The sequence below is a fragment of the Ambystoma mexicanum genome, chromosome 6p (assembly GCF_040938575.1).
Source record: "Ambystoma mexicanum isolate Mex_15411 chromosome 6p, UKY_AmexF1_1, whole genome shotgun sequence".
Lineage (NCBI taxonomy): Eukaryota > Metazoa > Chordata > Amphibia > Caudata > Ambystomatidae > Ambystoma > Ambystoma mexicanum.
In genome coordinates this window covers 1,438,789,787-1,438,812,762 of record NC_090935.1, presented here as the reverse complement: position 1 = coordinate 1,438,812,762, position 22,976 = coordinate 1,438,789,787, and the positions used below count along the sequence as shown (strand labels likewise).

At 44.9% G+C, this 22,976-nt stretch overlaps 1 protein-coding gene across 1 annotated transcript in view; it reads left to right on the top strand.

Moving 5' to 3' along the window:
• Window positions 1-22,976, top strand: part of LEPROTL1 (leptin receptor overlapping transcript like 1) — a 98,658-nt gene that overhangs the window by 52,129 nt on the left and 23,553 nt on the right. The window contains exons 2-3 of the mRNA XM_069626164.1: window positions 10,251-10,326; window positions 13,728-13,914. Of these exons, the coding sequence (XP_069482265.1) occupies window positions 10,251-10,326; window positions 13,728-13,914 (263 nt within the window). The remainder of the gene's footprint in view (window positions 1-10,250; window positions 10,327-13,727; window positions 13,915-22,976) is intronic.

Below are 22,976 nucleotides of genomic sequence, written 5' to 3'. Positions count from 1 at the left end.
GCTTGATAGGTAGCCAATGTACCTGCCTTCTGAGCACTGAGCTGTGTTCCCTCCGTGATATGCCTGTTGCAGCTCTTAAGGCATTATTCTGGGCTATCTGGAGTTTAGCCAGGTTTCTTAGGGAGGTACCAATGAAGAGGGCATTGCAGTAATCCAGTCTGGACCCGATGATGGCTCTGGCTATAGTAATGCAGTTCTGTTGGGTCAAGAATGGTCTGACAGCATTGATCAGCTTGGAGTGAGACACTGCAGAGAAAGCAATGGCATTGACCTGCCTGTCCATGGTCAGGCTTGGTTCGAGGTACACACCCAATGTCTTAATAATCGCTTGAGATACTGTGATAGGGATGTTGTCAGTAGTGAAGGTGTAATACTCCTTGTCGAGTTTGCTCAGTGTGAATGGAGATCCAGTCTACAGGAGTTCGGTTTTTTCACTGTTTAGACAGAGCCAATTGTCTGCCATCCAGGATTGAATGGTGGAGTAGATGAAGTTGAGGGTGTTGGTGTCAGCTAGATAATCCCCAGAGAGAGGTATGAGCACCTGGGTGTCGTCAGCATAATTGGTATATGAGATGCCCAGGGAATCCAGGATTCTGAACAGGGGTCTGGTGAAGAGGCTATAAAGGGTGGGGTTATGCACAAGCCCTGTGGGACTCCACATTTATTAGGACTTGGGGTGGCATTAGAAGAATCCGAGAAGACCTTCATTACTCTCTCCTTAAGGAACAAGTTGATCCATTCACATGCCTTTGGAGAGAAGTTTGCCATGGAAGAGAGATGTTGGCACAAGGTTTTGTGCTCTACCAAGTCAAAGGCGGCAGAGAGGTCTAGGAGCAGAAGGAGCGCAGGTTTGCCCGCGTCTCTAAGGTCATCCATTTGATTTTTCAGGTCCAGTAGTGCCGTTTCAGTGCCATGCCACGGTCGAAAACCGGACTGGCGAAGTCCAAGAAGGTGGTTGCCCTCGATACATTTTTGAACTTGTAGGTAAGCTGCTTTGTCCAAGATCTTTAGGAGGAACGGAACGGTGGTGATAGTTCTGTAATTCCCAGGTATCAGCGGGTCGAGAGATGTTTTTTTTTTTAGTAGTGGTCTAACTCTGGCTTATTTAAGGGAAGTGGGTACGTGAGCCGGTTGGAAGGACGAGTTGATGAAGGCAGTAACGAAGGGGGCGAGGGCTGGCGCACAATCTTTGATGATGTGAGCTGGGCAGGCGTCCCCTTTGCAGTTGGAAGGCTTAATGGACTTTAAGTGCAGTGACTTCTGATTCGCTCATGGCAGAGAATTCAAATTGTGGTGCCTCGTTGGCTGTATGCATGTGGAAGGAGCCGTGTGGGGGGGCTAGTAGTGAGGAGAGAGCTTGTTGATGGGCGCAATTTTGGTGTGCAGGGAGTTGTTTGTCAAGCATAGCTGCTTGAATTTGGTTGCACCAATTCTTGTCTTTGACAATGGTGGATGGTGGAGCTGAAGGTGATTCCAGTTACCTGAAAATTGCAAAGATTTCCTTAGTCCCCGAGTTTGCATTATTAATCCTTGTGTTGTAGGATTCAGCTTTTGCATGTGTGATAGCCGTTTTATATTCTCTTGCAATGGTCTTGAAGGCAGTTTTGTTGTGTTCGGTAGGGTTTCTTTTCCATGTGGCAAGTGATGCCCTTTTCTTGGAGTGCAGATCCAAGAGTGCTTGGGAGAACCAGGCATTGGAATGCTTAGTTTTTGTTTAGCTTTTTTAGCTGAGGGGCAATGATATCTACTGCTGTGGTTATCACCTGGTTGAAGGTGTTAACTAGGAGAACAGGATCATTGGGGAATGGTGGTTGCAATGCTGGAGCATGAAGGTGAGGAAGGAGAGTATCTTTCGTTAGCTTCTTGGAGCTCCTTGATAGAGTGGCAGGGAGAAGGATGGTGGGTTTAGAGGATACCGTGGAGATGTCAATGTGAAAGTTAATATAAAAGTGGTCTGACCATGGAATAGGGGAAATGGAGGAGAGGAGAATGGGGCAATTGTGTTGCATAACCCAATCAAGGGTACACCCTTTCCTGTGAGTGGGCTTGTTGATGGTTTGGACAAACCCTAAGGTGGCTAATCCTTTTTGTAAGGTAGCAGCATTGGCATCATGGGGGTCATCTAGGCCAAAATTAATGTCACCCAGTAGTACTACTTTGGTTGTTCTTTTCAGGTTGTGTGAGAGAGAGTTGATAAGGGCTTCTTGGAAGTCAGTTGGTGGGCCTGGAGGGCGATACACAAGATGAAAGGCGATGGTGGAGTTGGGTGAGGTTTTAAGTTTGATGACGAGGTAATCGGCGTTGTGTCCTAATTACCCTTGAATTCTCCTGATGTCAAGGGTATCCTTGGCTAAAATGGCCACCCCCCCTTTGTCCTAGCCGATCCTGCCTAAATATGGTGTAACCTGGTGGCACCGCCAGCGAGAGGGCAGGCCCAGAGATGTCTTGGAGCCATGTCTCACATACAAAGAGAAGGTCGAGCTTATCTCTGGTGATAAGATCATGCACATCAAGCGTGTGTGCTGGGATGGAGGGGGCTTTGACAAGGGCGCAGGCAACGAGTGTGGGCGCAGGATTGCAGGGTTTGGCAGGAGTGGTTGATGTAGGTTTTTGGTTAGTGGTTATGGCAGGTGGGGCGATGGGCGGCAGCTTGCAGTGTTCGGTGCTGGAATAGGTTGGCAAGGTAGTATGGGCATCATTGACCAGCCTAGCATCATTAGCAGCATTCACTAGCAGGGCAGTGGGGGACACATTGGTTAGGTTAACATCATTGGCAGCATTCACTAGCAGGGCAGTGGGGGGACACATTGGTTAGGTTAACATCATTGGCAGCATTCACTAGCAAGGTACTGGGGGCCATATTGGTTCTGTTAACATCCAGGCAGCATTCACTAGCAGGGTACTGGGGGACACATTGGATGGGCTAACATCAATGGCATCATTCACTAGCAGGGCACTGGGGGACACATTGGATGGGCTAACATCAATGGCATCATTCACTAGCAGGGCAGTGGGGGACACATTAGTTAGGCTGACATCATTGGCAGCAATCAGTGGCACTGCAACATTAGCAGTGATAAAGTATACGGCCTTTGGCATAACGATAGATATGCCCACATACATCAGTTAAGTGATCTTCTATTGCCACCCATGACTCCTTTACTTGACTCTACCACGTTTGTACCTTGTACCTATTGTAACTTCCACCTCAGTCCACATTTAGATATATCCGGACATCCGTGCTTCTGCCTATGTTGGCTCTGTGAAAAGTTACCAGATTTGTACCTACATCCACTTGTTTTATGTTTGTTGTAATATGAATAACATTCAAGCACCAGAATTTGTGTTACTCATGGTGCCTTAGCAAAAGCATCATCCACACTATATAACCCAACTGAGAGCTCAAACATCAGAGGCTAACAATTAAGGAAGCAGGCTACTTGGATGTGTAACCGCACCCCATGATTCTCATTTGTACATATGCCACACAAACCCTTTCAAACGGTACCCTTAAAAGTTAATGTATTATTAAAATCAAATATCAATTTGCCCTCTACAGATTTTGAGTAAACAAATGTCAAACTCCGTCTCCTACATTAGCATTGCTAATAAGTGGAGAACAGCATTGCAATATAATTTACTTGGTCTGTAAGGGCCAATGGGCAAGGACTATGACTGGAAGTTCTCATAGATTGTATTAGGGCAACAGATATTCAGACAGCTAGAATACTTTTCGCACAATCTGCATCCTTTCCATGTTTTCAGAGTTCCCTTGGGCATGGACCTTAACAAATTATGCAGAAAATATCTGATATTAAAAAATATTTTTTTAACTGAGCACCTGTATAATCCTACCCAATAATATTATGCTGGGGTATGTTGCAAACAATCTTGTTTACACTACAAAATAATTGCGTACATGCAATCACTGGGAGGCTTTAAACATGTTTTGCTTGCAAAGTATTGTGGGTGTGCAAATATCCCAGTGAGTGGTTTACTGCTGCAATCCCTCACTTTTTACAGAGCACTTCCAACTAGTATTGGAGGTTAGCACAGAAGCTGTGAAGGGCCTGTGGGGACAGACCCAAGAGAACACTCTTTGGGGGTTAGAACAAATTTGCAACTTTCAAAAACCAAGTCAGATGTTTCAGCAGTACAGCACAGTGAGGGAAATGGTTTGTTTGTTTGTTTAAAGGATAGGAAACTCTAGTAGTACTCTAGGAAACTGCAACTTCTGTTTCCTTCTGTGCTTGTTAGCGGAGGGCTTTTCAATATAATCGCGTGTTCTGTGTTTAGTGCCGTTAGCAGCCCCATGCATCTTATTTAACTGATAACAGTGAATTGCAGAAGAGCGGTCCCTAGTTACAGAAGATGGACCTCAAACTGTGGTACCTCTGAGAATGCTGCTCTTAACATAAAAGACAAATGCATGTGCTTTTCTTCCACAGGTTCCATGAAAAACCTGAGTAAGGCTCTTGTTGAGTTTTTATCTAGGCTGTAGTGAGGAAGGTTGTAGAAGAGGTGTTGGAGCTTGTGGGAACTGTGGATCTCTGCTTTGTTTTCTTCGGGTGCTTTAAGCGTTTTCCTTTTTGTTGCCTGCCGCCTGTATGGGGATCTCAGAAGGACAGAGCTCCCGCTGTCCAAGTGTTATGGATACTTGTTTTTGGTGACTGAGATACAATCGTTATACCTGGGCGCTGGCACAGTGATACCAGATATTGAATACATGTGAATTTCCACACTTTGTTTGTGTTTGCAATATTTGTTGATTTTTATTATTGCTTTTGTATTTTTGGTGCTTCAAATGACCCTGCTTGTCACCTTTGTGACATACATTCTAGTTGGGATATGCTTCAAAGGGTTTGAAAGAAAGCAACATGCTTTCAGCTTAGTAGTGCCGACACGTGTTTCAACCTTAAGGTTTTTCTCAAGGCAATAACGTCAAATGGTGGGTCCAGGTTTGTGAAGGTGATCAGCTGTGTAAAGCGACCCGCAACAGAATGGTGCAGCTGACGACTGGCTGTTGCAGCAGCTTTACACAGCTGATCAGCGCGAGACCACAGACAACGACGAAACCCAGCCCGGTAGAGATACTATCCATCTCAACTATAATTTAAAAGGGGATTGAACGAAAAGATTGAATCTAAAATGCTGAATGCACGTTTAGTGTGCATTTTGCATGGTAGATTATATCAAAGCCCATAATACTGAGCGGGGGAGTCCCCCGTGCCCCCAGTTCGGTATTATGGGTTTTGCAGGGGTGTCCCCCCGCATACATTAAAGGCAGTGCAGGGGACAAAGGGGTAAAATCCCAAAGGATCGAATTACAAAATGCGGGCAAATGGGCTCTGCAATTTTGTAATTCTATCTTTTGGGATAAAAACACAGGGTTCAAAATATGGACACATATGGTGCAGATGTCACTTTCCCATGCCCAGCTGTGTCACCCTCATTGCCCAAAATATGCCGTCCTTATGATGAAGAGCTTCATGGCAAAGTTTGGAGAACAAAATGATTTGCTGCCTATTGGCTTAGACTTTTCCGTTTGGCTGCCATTCGTAGGAGTTATTCTTTCACCTTGGGTTTTTGGAGACTTGCCAAAACTGCTTCCCACATCTGAATTAGCTTGGTTTCCTCACAGTGGCATCCTGATGAATCCCAGAAATTCAATTGTAAATCCTTCCAAGTATTGGATACCCCTCTCTAGATATTGCCTTATGCGCCTGCAAGCATGTATACTGTTATGTTATGTTATTTGGCATTTATATAGCGCTCTATATATCATTGGTATGACCTCAAAGCGTTTGTGGGTTGAACGTCCGAGGGGACCGTAGTCAAGGTCAGTCGAGAGAGTAGAGTATCATAGAGTGCTTGAGTGCACTCAATATGTGAGCAGCTGATGCGATTGCCTGATGGTAGCTGCATCCTAACATTAGGTGTGGTGGTATTGAGATCAGTTGAATGTATGCAGTCTGGAGGTTGGTCTCCGAGGCTAGATTCTGGCGGTGTTAGGCCTGTGTGGGACGCTTGTGTGCAGCTATGCCGATTTTTCCGTAGGGTATAGCTGCGTTCTAGCAGGATGTTGAGGTGTTCATGGAGTATTGTTTGTATGTGAGCAGCTAGGCTGAAATTGGTCGAGGGGTGTAGCTGTGCTATATTGTGTATTGGTGTAGAGTAGAGGGGGGGTGAGTGTCTGGAGTGGATGTTTTTTTCTTACAAGCCCACTGTTCCGGATTACTTTTACGCGTTTTGCGATAACTGCGCTCAGAGGGAGATGGCACAGGAGGCAGCTAGGCATGTGTAGTGGACTCAGGAGGTGGATAGTCAGCAGTCATATATCTAGCGCTTGCAGGACGCTAAGGTTGTCATCTATGGTAACCGGTTCCTGATTCTGACTTGGTGACTTATTAGTCGCTATCCGTGGTGTCATTGCTCGGTATCTCCTCGAACATTTGTCCATTGGTTGCAGGGTGTCAGCGGCCCTAGATGGTCTTAATCAGGTTTATGGAAAGAGGAAGGTTTTTAGAGCTTTGCGGAAGGCCATGTAGTCTTGGGTGTGTCGAATGTGTGGGGGAAGTGAGTTCCACAGAGTTGGAGCTAAGGTTGGGAAGGCGGATCCACCAATACTGGCTGAATTGGAGCTTGAAATTGCTAGTAAGAGGGCAGTGCTTGATCTTTGGGTGCGTGATGGGAGGTAGCGTTTTATCTTCTCTTGTAGGTACGTTGGGCCAGTCTTGTGCACTGCTCAGTTGGTAGTGCATAGGGTTTTGAAGGTGGCCCTTTGTCCGACAGAGAGCCAGTGGAGGGTGCAGAGAGCGGGTGAGATGTGGTCTGTGTCCCAGGGCGAGAAGGAGTTTGGCAGCAGCGTTTTGGGCTCTTTGGAGTCTAAGTTAGTATGCCAGTGCTCCCAGGTATAAGGAGTTTGCATAGTCCAGTCTCGACATAACAATAGATAGAACAGCGGCGAGTCTGTTGTGATAGGTGGGGTAAGGGAAAATGCATCCAAGGAATTTGAGGTAGTAGAGACAGGATTTTGATACATTATTGATCTGACAGGACAGGGTTAGACCTGAGTCCATAGTGCAGCCAAAGTCTTTAACTATTTTGGAGGGTTAGGAGGGAGGGAAGGGTGCGCCAAGGGAGGGGAGCCATGGGAGTGGTTGCGGGAGAAGTGCAGTTTTGCCGCACACCATGATTTCAGTTTTATCTGGGTTCAGAAGGAGGTGAGCCATCGGTCAATATCAATGAGGCAAGCTTCAGGTTGGTGGCGGGGGTTTGTGCTTGTTTTAGGAATTCTGGGATAATTTCGGTATCCTCTGTGTAGTTGTAACAGGAGAGGTTGCACGCGCGGGTGATTCCTGGTAGCGTGGTCAGATAGAGGGTAAATAGGAGAGCAGAGAGGCAGGTGCCTTGGGGTACTCCAGTGTTCACAGCACAAGCAGTTGAGACAAAAGGGAGAGGAAGGCGTTTGGTTTCCTGTTGCTGAGGAAGGAGGCAATCCATTTGAGTGCCGAGCCACGGATTCCTAGGGAGTGGAGGCGGTCTAGGAGAATTGAATGATTAATGGTGTCAAAGGCTGCAGACAGATCAAGGGGAATCGGCACTGCTCAACCCTCAGTCTGCTGCATCCTTGAGATCGTTCCAGATCGAGATCAAAGGGGTTTCTGTTCCATGGCCCAGTCTCAAACCTGATTGGGTGGGGTCGAGTAGTTTGTTGGATTCTACGAAGCAGTTGAGCTGGGAGTATGCAGCCCGGTCAATGATTTTCGCGTGAAATCTAGTGTTGGAGATCGGCCTGTAATTCTTAGGGTCAAGGGGGTTGAGGGATGGCTTTTATTATAAGTGGTTTGACATGCGCTATTTTAAAGGCTTCTGGAAAGGTGCCAGAGGTGAGGGAGTCATTTAGTATGGACTTTGCATGTTCTCCGGTGCAAGTAGAGGAGAATATTTCTTTCAGAAGAGAGGCGGGACAGGGGTGGAAGGGGGCATCCGGAGGGTCTGCTGCCGGATAGTAGATCTAGGAACTTGTCTCTTGAGATGGGTTGGAAAGAGTTGAAGGTTGGCATAGTGGTCATCTGGGCAATGGGATCAGGAGGGGTAGATGTAGGACAAGGGGTGATGGCGGTGAGTTTGGTGTTAAGGGTTGCCATCCTGTCAAGTGCAGTGTTGTAGACATGTAGCCAGAGGGAGTCGCAGAACGTTTGCGTGGGGGTGGTTTGGGCAGAGATGCAAGTAGGTTTCACGAATTCGGAGATGATCTTGTGGAGTTTTTTGCTGCTGCTGCCGCCATAGTTCAGAATTTGTTTATTGTAATGGGTCTTTTTGGCCTTTCGGATGTCGGATTTGTAATTACGGTGGTGGAGGGCGAACATAGATCTGCTGATATCTATTTTGACTTTTGAAAGTCTTCAGGTCGGGCGTGAACCATATCGGAGACGGTCCTTTGCGTGAGGCTGCGGGGCATGAGGGGGTCGGAGGAATTAATGATTCTTTAAGCCAGGAGTTAAAAGCTTCAATGGTTAAGGGTCTACCACAGGTCAGCGTCGCTGGGGGACAGAGTAGCAGGGCTTTGGCTATGTCGGGGAGTAACTTGACTTTGTTCCAGCATTTGTGATCAAAAGTGGGGGCAGGGCGAGCTGGGAGAAGGGGCTGGTGTGTGGATGGAGAAAGGGATGGCAGAATGGTTTGTCCAGATAAACGGTTTGGGACTGGATATAGAGATGAGGTCATAGGAGCTGAAGATCACATCAAGGGTGTGACCACCTGAGTGAGTTGGACCAGTGGCATGTCGGGAGAGGTTGAGTTTGTCAAGACTGTCGACCAGAGGTTGGGTCATGGGTTGTTGGGCATATCGAACCAGATATTGAAATCTCCCAATACTGTGATTTACCTGATTTATACCAGTTGTCATACTCCAGTTTTCACTCCTTTCCAACTTTATTTAATAATTATACATAAAATAATACAACTGAGTAACAGAATGGGAACAGGCAAAAGATTACTCCATATACATCAGTGCAACAAAATGCAAATTACTACTAAATTAACAGCTATTCAAAAGGAAATCCGAAAACATCCCCACCCACCTATCTCATGGCAAGACGTGACAACACAAAACACAAAAAAACAGCAGGACACAACATATACCCCTACCAACCCTCCCAACCTCAATATCCACAAAATAAACCAAAGCCTACACCTCATCCAAATAAATCACTGAATGACCCCCATCTCTCCTCGTACTCAGTTTCCCGATGTTGTCGAATTGCCTGAGTCTTCTCATACCAAGAGAGCGTCCGCATATCCGACACCCAGTTCTCGCAATGTGGCTTCTTCCTGGATTTCCACACCTTCATTATTTGTTTTATGGCCATTAACAACGCTCTATCAATCCATTCCGAACAATCCCACATCTCCACACTTCGACTATCACTCCTTAACGCCTTATTTTCCAGCTGCACAGTTCTGGAATTCCCTTGCTTCTCTTGAGGCATCCTTACGTTCTGCATCTTAACTTCCAAGGTGATTGCGTTTTACTCAATTTTGTTCGTTTTAGAATCCACAGGTTCATGTAGGTGGGTGCAGCGAAAACGATTGAAATGTGGGAGGGAGAGTGCAAAGCCTACCAGCGACTATCATTTGCCCAATTTGGTGAAGGTTTCAATTCTTAACAAATGGGACCTTTTGCCTACAAACTAATGAAAATGCAATAAATAAATCACGTTTGACCGGCTACGTCTTTTGCCTGCATTACTTTTAAGGGTTACTGGTTAATGAGGGACAGCCACTACACTAAATCACTGCAGCTTATTTTTCTCTGCTTCTCATCCTTCACCACAGTACTACAGCCTACATTTAGTGTTTAGATGTAAGGTGTTTTTAGTTTTACCAAGTTATCCCTTGCGTGAATTGAAATTAATTTGTATGAGATTTTACATGAAATTATTCAAATATAAAGGTCTCATTACACACACGACCATGACGACTACTATTTTTCAAGCTTAATCAGAAAAGTAAATTAACGTTTCCAGAAACCTAGCACTGAATTTGGACATGCAAAGTATGTACAATTATATTAACAAGCTGTGAAACTACTGTTGTGGGTAAGCAACTTGTTTCTTTCTCTATTTTCAAGGAAACTAACATCTCCTAGGGTAGTCTGTCTTTTTTCATGTACTTAAAATGTGTAGCACTAGGATTGCCTATTTTCACGCTATGATCTTAATGCCAATTTTGATTATTTTTTTCAGCTCTGATCAGCCTTTCCTTTGGCGGGGCAATTGGACTGATGTTCCTGATGCTCGGGTGTGCATTGCCACAATACAAGTGAGAAACGTCATGTTCTATGATAAATAAAGGTTTAAAGCAAAGCATTAACACGGTCAATTAGCCTGCATAATAGCGTATGGATGTTAACATAGTTTGCTTCCTTTTAAAAAAAAAGTATTTAAAGTCTTCTGGTTTAATCGGTTTTAAATTGTATCTTCTTTTTGCTTGACTCCCGTGAACTATTATATAGCTTAGTGTATTAACGTGCCTATTTCAGAAATCTCTATGAAGGCTGAAGAACACTTTTTAAAATAAAATTATTGTAGGCAACCTCGGTCCTTCATTAATCTAAAGTTGATAAAAAGTGCTAAGGGGATCTTGGTTCGACCTGAATTCCCATAAAGCATCACTGAAGGCTCTGACCAGCCCAGCACTTAAGTTGAAAGGCAGCTATTCTGTAGCATTGGAATTTCCTGTGATTTGTAACCTGAGAATAACGGCCTTGAAATGAGCGAGGATTTGAACATTTTAAAAATGCCTTAATTTTATTTAAAACAAATAATCATCAAAACGTACATTTTGAAAAAGGAATTTCTTCTTCAAATTTGAGCTCTGGCGAAGTAGGTTTTACACAAAGCTTTATTTTCATTATGGTCAATTTAGTTCACATCTCTTTAGAACCTCTGAACCACTAGCTCCTGATTTTGAGAACGGTAGGCCTGTAACAGAGACCCTCGCCATGAAGTAATTTACAATTATTTTGTAAACCTTTTGCAGAGGGCATTGGCCATATGTATGAATGTATTATTGCAGCCCCAACTATCTCTTTAGTGTTCTCTTTTTTTTGTTTGAGGTGCTGAAGTTAAAGACGCTGTTCCCTTTATTTATTTATATAGCGCACAAGCCCTCAGACATCAGGGCGCTGTGGATAACAGGTTACATGAGGCCAATAAGGCACATAAGGTGGTTACATGTTACATTGTTGCATATAGTCATAAAAAGATAAACAGTGCATACATATTGCTGCAAGGGTCCGGAAGTAGTGGGAGTCCAAAGCCATTCGAGTTAATTGTAGAGGCAGGTTTTGAGGGCTTTACGAAAAGCCCAGTATGAGCCTTCTGATCTGAAATTGAGTGGGAGTCCGTCCATTGCTTAGCTGCAATAACTGGGAAACTTGAGCCACCATCTTCAATGGGCTTCACCCTCCCTAGCCAAGCTTCCCTGAACCCCAAGGGGGTTACTAGAGATCATTAACCCATACTATCTTAGAGCTGACTAGCTACTGGTGAGGACCTAGCAGTCCCCACAATAGGAATAGGAACGAGGATTGGAGCCTTCCAATTGCCCAGGTCACACTTCGGCTTCTCGCACTCTCTTGTGCTCCTTGCCCTGATGTTCTCTGCTTCCTTGTCCTTCTTTCCACTCTCCCCTTTCTCTCCCTCTCTTCGCCTCTCTCTGTCCTTGTGATGTTCCTCAGTCTACTATATTCCTCTCTCCACTATACTACTCTCCCCTCGGTGTCCAGACAACTGGTCGAAAAAAAACTGGTCGACTGCAATTTGGGCGAAAACCAAATGGTCGAATTTTTTTTTATTTATATATTTATTTTTCGGGTTTTCGTTTAGTATAAAAAGGGGTTTTTAGAGAAAAAAAGAGGGTTGGGGGGGCCCCCCCCAAAAAAAGGGTTAAAATAAAAAAAAAAAATTCGACCATTTGGTTTTCGATCAAATTGGTTCGACCATTTGTCTGGTCGACCAATTTTTTTCGACCAAATGTCTGGCAACCTCTCCCCTCTACTTCTCTCTCTGCTACGCTCTATTTCTCCCCCTCTCCTCTCTACTACTCCGTATTTACTTTACTACGCCCACTCCTACTCTCCACGTCTCCCCACTATACTACTCTGCCCGCTCCACTGCACTCCTTCTTCCAGAGTCACTCCCTTTTGACTCTTTTAATCACTTCTTACATTCAGCCTTACTTACTCCCCTAATCTTCCACTTAATATCGCTCACTCCCCCCTCCCACTTTGCATGCATGCACACCCAAGTACCACTTTACCAATCATTACCTGACCTTGTACACTCAAATGGTTCTCCATGCTCTGCTGCACCATCCTTTCTCTGCCTGGTCTCTTGTTCCGCCTTTTCCATTGTCCTCACCTAACAACTCACGCTTCCAACGTCCCCTTTTGTTCCTCTTCCCTCTCCCATTGGTCCGTATGTGTATGGCCACCTGTATCCCTGCACCAATCCCAATTTTGTTCTTTCTCCAGGGTCGGTTGGACACGTTGAGGCACTCAAAGGCTGGTATGACTAAGTGTTTCCATTGCGGCCCATGACCAGCACAGCCACGTTCTGAACTCGTAGGTGTGTAATTGTGAAGTGTGTGCACACCAGAGTTCTGAAATGGCAGCCCGCATGAGATCTAGTCTCTTTGAAAGCCCTCCTTAGTGTGATTTCCCCAAAATATTTTTTTTTAATATATTTTCTTTTCAAAATCGGGTCCGCCATAGTTTCAAGGGCGGCCTGTGGCCAACAGTATTCAAGCTCTTGGCACATAGGGTGGACATTCCTGATTGCCAGTTAGCTGTGTGGATCATTCCGCAATCAAGCCTTTCAGTCTGCTCTCTCATGGTTTGGTTGCTCTCTCCTGCTTCCACCACCAATGCTTCTGGGTGAGGTATGAGATGCAGTACCTGACATTTGCAGCTAGGCACCCGTAGAAGGGACAGATACTGGGGCCCTCCGAACTCCCACAACACGCCCCCGGGACAGGGCTGGCTCTGGTAAACACCCTGGTATGCCTCCTGCCTCAGGTACAATCGTCTGATCTTGTGGATTCGACTTTTGTGACCCGGTCTCTCAACTGTGGTGCTCTCACTAGCGACAGTCGTCTAAATTTGAGAAATTGTGGTGCCAGTTGGGGCTAATGAGGGGTATATCCCCCACACCCAAATACCGGGTTACCTCTGCAAGCTAACAATGGAGCTCCTCCTTATGTGATTTCATGTCCAAACACCTGGTTTCTCACTGCGTTGGGTGGTCCAGAATATTGAATCTCTGCCAGTACCATTCATTGGCTTCAGAAGAATTTTCTGTTTGCCCACTACCTGTAGTTAAATATGTTTTCTGAGCTGTGCATCTGTGAAGAATCTCTCCTCAAAAGAATGGTAGTGTTGAAGTAGATATCCTGGTTATATAGCTTGAATGGTGCAGATATAGAATAACGCTTGCATGACTGAATCCCTACATTCTGATTCTTCAATACGCCATCTCACGAACTTCCTATTGTTTCATATTCCATGATCACTGAGATGTTCTGAATGGTTAGTGAACCAGTGTCTTTGTTTTTGTGCTCTAATTTCATTTTAGCCGCATATTTAGATGTCTTTCAGACTTGCCAAATTAGTGACTGGTGATTGCTTACATTTTTTTAATCTAATTGTGTCTTATTTTCAGCAAATACTGGCCTTTGTTTGTCCTATTTTTCTACGTCCTTGCACCTATTCCTTACTGCATAGCAAGAAGAGTTGTGGATGACACAGATGCCACTAGCAATGCCTGCAAAGAACTTGCAATATTTCTGACAACAGGCATTGTTGTCTCAGCGTTTGGGCTACCAATAGTCTTGGCACGAGCAGATAAGGTTTGTAATATATTTTTTATGATTTTTAATTTTTATTCTTTTTGGAGTGTTTTACCCAATGGGCTTTGTTTAAATGTGCAGCAAGATGATATATTGATTTGAGCCAGTTTAACACTGGTACAGATATACACCTACTGTTTCTCTTGAATTTAGCAAGGGGTATGATTTTGACCTGAGGCGGCGGGCCAACACAGTCAGTAACGGCCTGCCCCCGAGGGTCATATCGCCACTAGCACCCAGGAGTAACCGCACCCACGAGTAACCAAACACGGGTGCTAAAGGCTAAGAGGGGGAAAAAAGAAGCTTTTCTTCAGTCCTGCGACACCATGTCTGGAACAGGAGTCAATTTTCAGTGTGGATTACAATGACGTAATCAACACTGAAAAATCACAAATATGCTTTTAACCAAGTCTTATGCTTAACTCTTGGGGTGGGAGAGCCATGGGGGCTGTGTGCTGATGCTGGGTCTGAGGCGGTGCAGGGACTATCCTACGGCTTACCCCACTATACAACAGTCATTTGGCCTGGGCTTGCTGCAGTAAACGGAAACCTGGCCCTTTAAGGGGCTATAGTGGAATTACTTGTGTAGCCAGCATTCATGCATCCTTGAGTTTATATGCCCCCAAAACATGTTTAACAATAAAGGCTCGGGTACCCTCCGGAAGTGAAGCTAATCAAGAGAGTATTATGACTTTCAGTGTTCTAGCACACACCCAGTGTGAGCAAGATTAGAACCCTGCCAGTCAGAATACCTGCAGTGCTTAACCTACGGGTCAGGTTTGAGTAGCTGGTTAGTCTTGGGAGAGCGAAGGATGTGCATATAAGCACTGTGCTCTGTGTAGCACAAACTGCACTTTCAAGATTCAAGATGGTAGCTGAACAAGTTATAAGCTCGGCTTGACGCACAATACTGCACCTAATTGAGTAGAATAGGTGTTTCCGAGCATTGCCACCCTTAAATAATGTCCTCAAAAACCTAATAATGTAACACATTGGTTCTTCATTACAAGGGGGCAGTGGTAGGAGCTGGCGTATTACAAAGTGGCAGAAATTACCATCAGAACGTGGGTCTGTGGAGACAGTTGGAAGCAGGGGAGAATGAGACTGGAGAGAGAACGCTGCAGTGCAGAAAAGGAGGGTAGGATTAGTGTAGAAATAAGTAGGAGACAGGAAAGAGCAAAAAATGAGGAGGTGGAGAGTTAAAAAGGTGAATACTAAAGAGGTGGTAGAGTGAGAAAGAGGTGAGGCGTGCACAAGAGAAGAAACCTCGTAGGGAGTGAGGTGGCTGGGGGAGTGCTAAGAGGGGAGAAGGTTAGAGGTAACAGCAAGAAAGGATGAGGCAATATCCTGGAGAAGGCTAGAGGGACCTCAGGAGAGCAGAGGTCCGCAGTTATAATAAGGAAGCGGATGGTGACTGAGAAAATGAACAAAAGAGGCAAGGCGTTACAGCCAAGTAGAGCCTGGACGAGTCAGGCCTGACAAGGGAGTGGTTGAGGGTTCGATTGTTAGGGAGAATTCGAATTTCTGTGCTAATTCCATTCAACCTTAGAGACCCACAGCTCTTTTGCTGGACTTTAGGACTTTTAATTTCTACCCTGGAGTGTGTGAGACCTTTTTCTCACTCATGTATTTTGATCTGATTTGGACTCTGTTTTTTCTGTTTTTAGAGTCTGACAAACTCCATAGGCATCTACCTTTTGTATGGTGACACACAGCACCTTCAGTGCTGTGTCACAGGGAAATCCTTTAGATTTCTGTTAAGGTTTAAATAACTTTTCTTGGGTATACTACAGTTCCCAAGAGTAGTAAAGTGAATTTGACTTTACTTACCTTTTTCCTATATATGTCCAGCACACCTTATGTGGCATGCTAGGGGGTTACTTAATAGCCCCTGTTCCTACTTACTCGTATAACATTTTTTATATTACCCTCACTACTTTAAATGGCTGCTGGCAGTGGTTTAATTTTCCTACCATTGTGCGTTTTTACCGCAGACTGAATCCTCAGCTGCAGTATAGCACCCAGGGGTGACCATTGTGTCAAAATGGCTCCCGTCTTCCTTTTTCACCATTTCTTGTTTGTGAGGTGTTTCTTGAGTTTTACTCTGCGCGCCAAACCAGGCTTAAGCCCTTTGTTCATTTTGCCTTTGGCAGGCTTCAGTACTGAAACCCGCCTCTGGCTCCAGTGTGTTTGGCAGGGCAGAAAGTGAGGGAGGTGCCCGAAACTCCCCTGCCCTTAGTCTCCTTGGTTACCTGAATGCACCCAGTCCGGATTGGCTGGCTGGCTGTCCTTGCAGGACAGCCACTCTGCTGTGTGAGTGACTCACCTATGCTGTGCATGAATGGGAGAAACATGCATAAAGGTAAGGTCACTCTACCAACTTGTGTAGTACAGACCTATACCAATAGGTGGCTACCTAATACCAAGAGGACAAGGCTGGTGTAGTCTCCCCCAGGGTTACTACATCAATTCTTGCCTAACATGGATGTATAAGCATTTGACGAGGAGGCACAAGAAGCGTACAATGAAGCGGGGAGGGGGGGCGGGGCAAAACTGTGAGTGACTGAGAAGCACAGATGTGTCCCAGGAAGGGATCTCCAGATTAAACATTGGGATGCAAGAGACTTTATGCTATTTGCATTTTCCCCTATATTAAAGATCCTGCTGTTGAACTGCATTTCAGTTATTTTGACAACTTGCATAACAACCCTGAACAAATTAGTATCTTTTAAGCACTACTGCTGTGTCTGCTTCCAGTTCTGCCCTCTAGTTCAAAATTTTAACAGCACACAGCGGTAGTTATTTGCCCAAATATCATTTGGGGAAGTAGGGAAGCTAGGATGTTACTCCAGTTTTCCTGGTCTCGGAATTTAGTGAATATAGGATGGAAAACTGTTACCTTTTGTAGATAGCTAAGCAGAAAGCATTGATTGATTTCTAGATTAGCACATCGATGTACAGTGGTTAATAAAACTGGTTTACAAAACATATGGTAAATCAACCTCAAAACATATGTCCTCTTTATAAAAGATGTTGGGGAAAACAAAAGCAGAGCCCTTATGTATTGTGCAGTTCCACATGCTTGGTTGCTTCTATAATTGCTGCTATCGTATGCCAAGTGCAGTTACTGCTATCAATGCCACACTGATGACATGAAGTGCCAGTTAATACCTACTTTGCTTAGTAGAAGTAGTCATATGAAATGTGCACTGCAACCCCACTCTCCCTGGGTCTTTCATTTCTCCCTGCAATCCATTGGATGGCCGGATTGAGATGAGATCGGCTGATGGAAAGTATGTTTTCTAGCTATGCTAAGGACTTCTCTTGGGCCCCCATCTCTAGAACTTGGTTCCACTTGGCAAAGTACTTAACCTGGCAATTCACACTCTGTAACCACCCACGCTCCTCTTCTTACCTTCCTCCACCACTTTCATACTGGATATCTTGCACCACAACTCTCATCATAAATTTCTGTTTAGTTGTCAGGTCCATCAATTAATTCGCCTACTTCCTTCCTTGCTTCCTTTACATTACATACAACTACTCCCCAACTCTCATCCTTTGTCAAACTATAGTCAGTCTCTCTATCTCCATCCACGCAGTGCTACCTCCATCTCCTTTTCTCCCATTGCCCCTACACTAGAATTCCCTGCCCTCTGCCATTAAGAGCACAGCCAATATCCTATCATTCAAAACCGCCCTTAAAATACATCTCCGCTCTATTTCATCAGATCACAACTCCACCCCGATATCACTCTTCCTGCACCCACCTCACCCCAATTCTAAATAACTATACATAATTTTGCAATGTTCCATATAATTATTACTGTGCCAGTTCTATGCCATAAGTCTGTTCTGTGCAAATTACATGTTACATTTCATCTTCCACCTCCCAATCATTGCACTATGCTAATGTAAAGCATCTGTTCTTTGGATTGATCTAATCCTTCTACTTCTCTTTGATGTGCTTTAATTAAAAAATTATTACGGATGATCTAATATATTTTGAAGGCGTCTGTGCGTAGGGTTCGTATCTTCCAACATGTGGCACTCTGGATACTTGCATTTACCTCTGTGTACCTGTGTTCCACCCTGCTAACTGGAGTTATCTAAGGGCTCTGTGCTCTTGGGGTGCTCAGAATTAGCTTTGGAGCTCCATGGTTCCACGGGGGTAATTGTTTGGCTAGTGTTCTAAGAATACCTGTTGCATGTGTAACCATGTTGATGATGTCCCCAATATTGGATGGCAAGAGGATGGTGTTAGTCTTTTGTGAACTCTACACAAACTGCTCTGCAACAGTGAGAGAAGCAACTGCATCGCCATTCTTACTTGTCAAGGCCACACCTAGCATTTTTGTATAATGTCTACTCTTGCCTTGGCTTTTGCCAAGATGGCATTGGCTTCACCATCATCATCTCTGTGGATGCATTCTCTTCTTTGAATGCAAGGACCTATGCCCACTTACAACCTTCTGCCACATTTATAGTGGGTTCTCTGTGGCTTCTGTGATGATTCTTATGGAGTCATCACTGAAAGCCAGCCTAAAGTCTTCTCCCGTGTGGCCAGGGGAAGGCAACCGTTCTGACCCTGGGGGTGGTATTATGAGGGAGGATCACATGGGAGGAGATGACTGTCAGGGAGATGTGGTGATCCCATTAAGGGGATGCAGTATTCTTCCCTTCTCTGTGAGGAAGTGTTAGGGAGAATTCTCAGAAATTTGCTAATTCCTCTCTACCTTAGAGACCCCCGCAACTTTGCTGGATTTTGAGGATTTACATTTTTAACCTGGAGAGAGGGAGACCATTTTTTCCCACTCTCTCATGTATTTTTAGTGTGATTTGAACTCTGTTTCTCTTTTGGTTGCGGAGTCTGACAAACTCCATAGGCATCATCTTTTACATTGTGTCACACAGCACCTTTAGTGCAGCGGCACAGGGAAGTCTTTCAGATTTCCCAAAGGTTTAAATGCCTTCTCTTGATAAGCTACTGTTTCCAAGAGCAGTGAAGTGAAATTGAATGTACATACATTTGTAACTTTCTAGACCCAGCACACACTATCTTAAATAGGGTGCTAGAGGGGTTACTTAGTATCCCCTTTGTCTAGTTTCTCATGTAACATTTTTATGTTACCCTTTCTACAATTAATGGCTGGTGGCAGAGGTTTACTTTTAACTACCGTGGTGTGTATTTACCGTGGGCTGTGTTCGTAGCTGCAGTAAAGTACCCAAGGGTGCAATTTTTGTCAAAATGGCCTGGTCTTCTTTTTTTGCCATTTCTTTGTGGAAAGGTCCTTCTTGAGATTTACTCTGCGTGTCAAACCAGGTTTGGTCCGTTTGCCTTTAGTGGGATTCATGAGTGAAGCCCGCCTCTGGCTCCAGGGTGTCTGGCGGGGGCAGGAAGTGAGGGAGGTGCCCGTAACTCCATGTGCTTAGTCTCCTAGGAGACAGGAATGCACTGTTAGGTGATTGGCCGGCTGGCTGTCCGGCATGGACAGCCACCCTACTGGGGGACTGACAGCTAGGCTGGAATGAATTGGAGAAACCTGCATAAAAGGCAAGGCTTTTTTGGCTTGGAAGACAGAGTCGACCACTGGATGAAGGAATCCGAAGAAAAACTTTAAGACGCCTGCTGCAACTCCTGGACTGTTGGTTTGCCCGGTGAAGCCCTGCTGCTGTGCTGAAACTCCAATTTCTTTTCGACTAGAGAAGCCCTGCATGGACGACTTCTCCCCTTGAGTTGGTGGGCCCAATCAACTTCAAAGTAAGCCACCTGGACACCCTCTCGGAGCTGGTTGACTTTCCATTGCAGTTGCTGCTGGAACCGAATAGCCAGGGAAAGGAACACCAGATTGTGTGTGTTGCTTTTAAGTTGGCCAAGAGCTCCAGGAAGATCCTCTGGACTGCCGGGAAGCAGGACTGACCGAGCCTCAACAGTGCTGGACCACAGATGCAAGGAAAGCCCATTTTGTCAGCCAAGAGTCTGCAGTGTTGCAATTTGCTTGGACGCGAGGAGCTGAAGCCGCGAAGTGCCACTGAATAGAAGTTGGTCCTTTTCTGTCACTGTTTGTCCTGTTGCAGTGCAGAAGTCCTATAGACGTCCTCCCTCTTGTCCCCACGACTGAGGCCCAGTAACGCAGTATTTGCAGAGCTGCACAGGAACAGAAACCAGCCAACGTCCATGTCTTCCAACCAAAGGTTCTGTACATTCTAAAAGAACTTACCTCTTGTTGAGTAACTGCACTTGTTCTCAGTGGAGACTTGTTGTGGTTGCTTCTGTAGTGTTGCTAACAGCTTCTTTAATTCACAAGCCTAAACAGCTTGTGGCCCTACTTTGATTTCTTCTTTTCTACAAAGACCTCTAAAACATTGTGCAAGACTTTTACCTACCTCTTAGAAGTACTTCAGCTCACCTGGACTTTTGCCCAATTGACTTTGGCCTAGCCTGGCTCCCTGAATGACTCATCTTCCCTCTGGCATTGTGTTTGGTCTTCCTTCCAGGAAGGGGTTAACTAACTTTGCATTGGGGTTTTTTGAAAAGTACCTACCTGCTTTAAGAATATTTGTGAGATCTCTTGCTTTGTCCTCTTAAGTCTGATTCTAAATACCCACAGTAGTTTATTAATGTCCATAGTGTTCTAGTTACTAAAGTCACCTGAGGGTGTAGGAAGTGTCTTGTGTGCCATCCCAAAAGGGTACTTACTGATTTAGAACTATTAAGAGAGTGTATTTTGGAGTGTATTTGTGTGTTACTATTATATTGGCCCCTTCTGAAGAAGGCTTACTCAAAACTGACTGTTGAATAAATAATTGTTTAATCAAGAAACCTTGTGTGTAAGAGTTTATTTGAATACTGGTCTCTGCGAACCTCTGTGGAACTCCCCTACAGCTCACATTGACTCCTCTTGAAATGAGCCTGGCTGCTCAATCACACTACCAACCTATGTAGTACAGACTTACCTTCCCATAGAAAGAACTTTGCTGCAGCCACACTTTACACCAGTGAGACGGCCTGGAGAAGTTGGGGGGGCAGGGGGGATCCCGGGGCGTGTCTGCAAACTAACAAACAATTGAAAAGTCAATTTGAATACCGACCAAATAGATTGTAAAAGCAAAGATTGTAAAAGCCTCCTTATATGAAATATCGAGTTGGGGAAACTTGGAACAAGAATTGCCACAAGCCACGAGATGTTAATCAAGAGGTTAACAGAAAGAACTTGAACAAATCTCAATGTATGAGATGTCAATATGGGGGAAGTTGGAAGAAGCAATACCTCAAGTAAAAGAGGTATAAGCAGTGTAACTGTGTTGTACTTAGAAAGAAAGTGAACATTGTAGAAAGACCTGGCGAACAGAGCACATCAGGCAGTGAACTCTTTTTGGAGAAAGATATTTGGCAGGGGAGTAAACCAGATGATCCATAAAGCATATGAAAGAAAGAGACCTATTGAAAGATCCCTGGCAGGGGCGTATACGAGGAAACCATCCTTGTAAAAGTAGTGTGAAAGAGACATTTTGCCATCCTGTAATTTATGAAGTAGTTGTGAAAACGTAGACACATGTTTCTATCCTTTAAAGTTGTAAAGACTTATTTTGCTATCCTCCAAATAGTGTTGTGGGAAAAAACATTTGTAATATTTCTGAGCAATCATTGTTTGGAAAAAGACACTTGTTTGCCATCCTCAGCGTTTCATGAAAGACTTCCCAGCTACTCCAAAAAACTCAGACTTTAAAGAAACTTTGGTTATCCTACCTGAAATAATCCAGAGGAAGGGAGCCCCTCCTGGATTCAAGGATTCAAGGATTATTTGTTGAATTTTCATACTTGATTTCTATACACTTTTTATTAAGTAAAATTCAGAACATTTCCTTGCACCTTTTGATTGTTTAAGTGTGAGGGTCAGATATAATTTGGACATATTTGGACATATGGACTGTTTATATCATTTTGATAACTAGACATAGAGGGTCATTACAAGTTTGCCGGTCCGGAAACAAGGGTGCCGGTGGCAACGAACCGGCACCCTTTGCCACCCGGCAGACTGCAACTGTGCCTGCTGGCACCGTTGCGCGCGGCAGGTCTGACCTTTGAATTGCCCTTGGTACGCTTAGCAATGGTGAACACCACTCCTTCTGGGGAGAACACCCTCCTGTCTACTTCCAGTGGCTTCACATCCAAGACACTCCTGTACGATACTAGACATAGCAACATGGGTAACTTTCCTGACAATTGTTCTTCAGGCCACCGATCTAACAAATGGAACGCCATGTTTACATCCCACAGGTTTGAATACCTGGGCATCGGCAGCCTGGTCATCTTTACACCCTTGACAAGTCTGACCACGGCTGGGTGTTCCCCAATCAGAGAACCATCCACCAGCTCATGACCTGCTGAGATGGCTGACGCGTATACTCCTATTGTTCTGAACGCCCTGCCTTTTTCTGAGAGGGGACGCCAGGAAGTTTAGCATGAGCAGTATAGGGGCAGAAACGGGATTAACACCCCGCTGTCTACACCCTGCCATGCAAAACTATAGCTTCTGATTGTAGATGGGGCTCAAGATACTCTGATGCATTCCGCAGCGTTCTCTAAAATTCCCAGCGTGTTCCATCTATGCCGGAAGGTCTGTACGCCAAGAGACTGCGGCTGCCCACTAACGGATGTGTTGCTTCCACTGGGTCTGTCAGCAGATCCACTCTGATGCGGAATCTTCCTCGTAAAATCTGAGTAAAGTTCGATCAGAACTGGAAACTATGCCTGCGATCTTCAGTTTGAGGCAATCGCTACTACTTCTGCCCGCTTCCTGGGAATTTTCGCCAATGTCCTTGCTATCCTTGCAAACGGGGGAAATGCATTATTAAGACTCCCATCTATTCTTGTAAGATCCCGTCCATCCCTAGGGCCCCTGGGTCTAATCTCCAACTGAAATATCTGTCTGAGCATCTGAATGCGAACAGATCTATGTCCAAGGGAACCTACAACTTCAGTAATTGAGCAATAACTGATCTGTTCAGTATCCAGTCGCTGGAATCCTGGAAAAATTGGGAATTCCAGTCCGCTACAC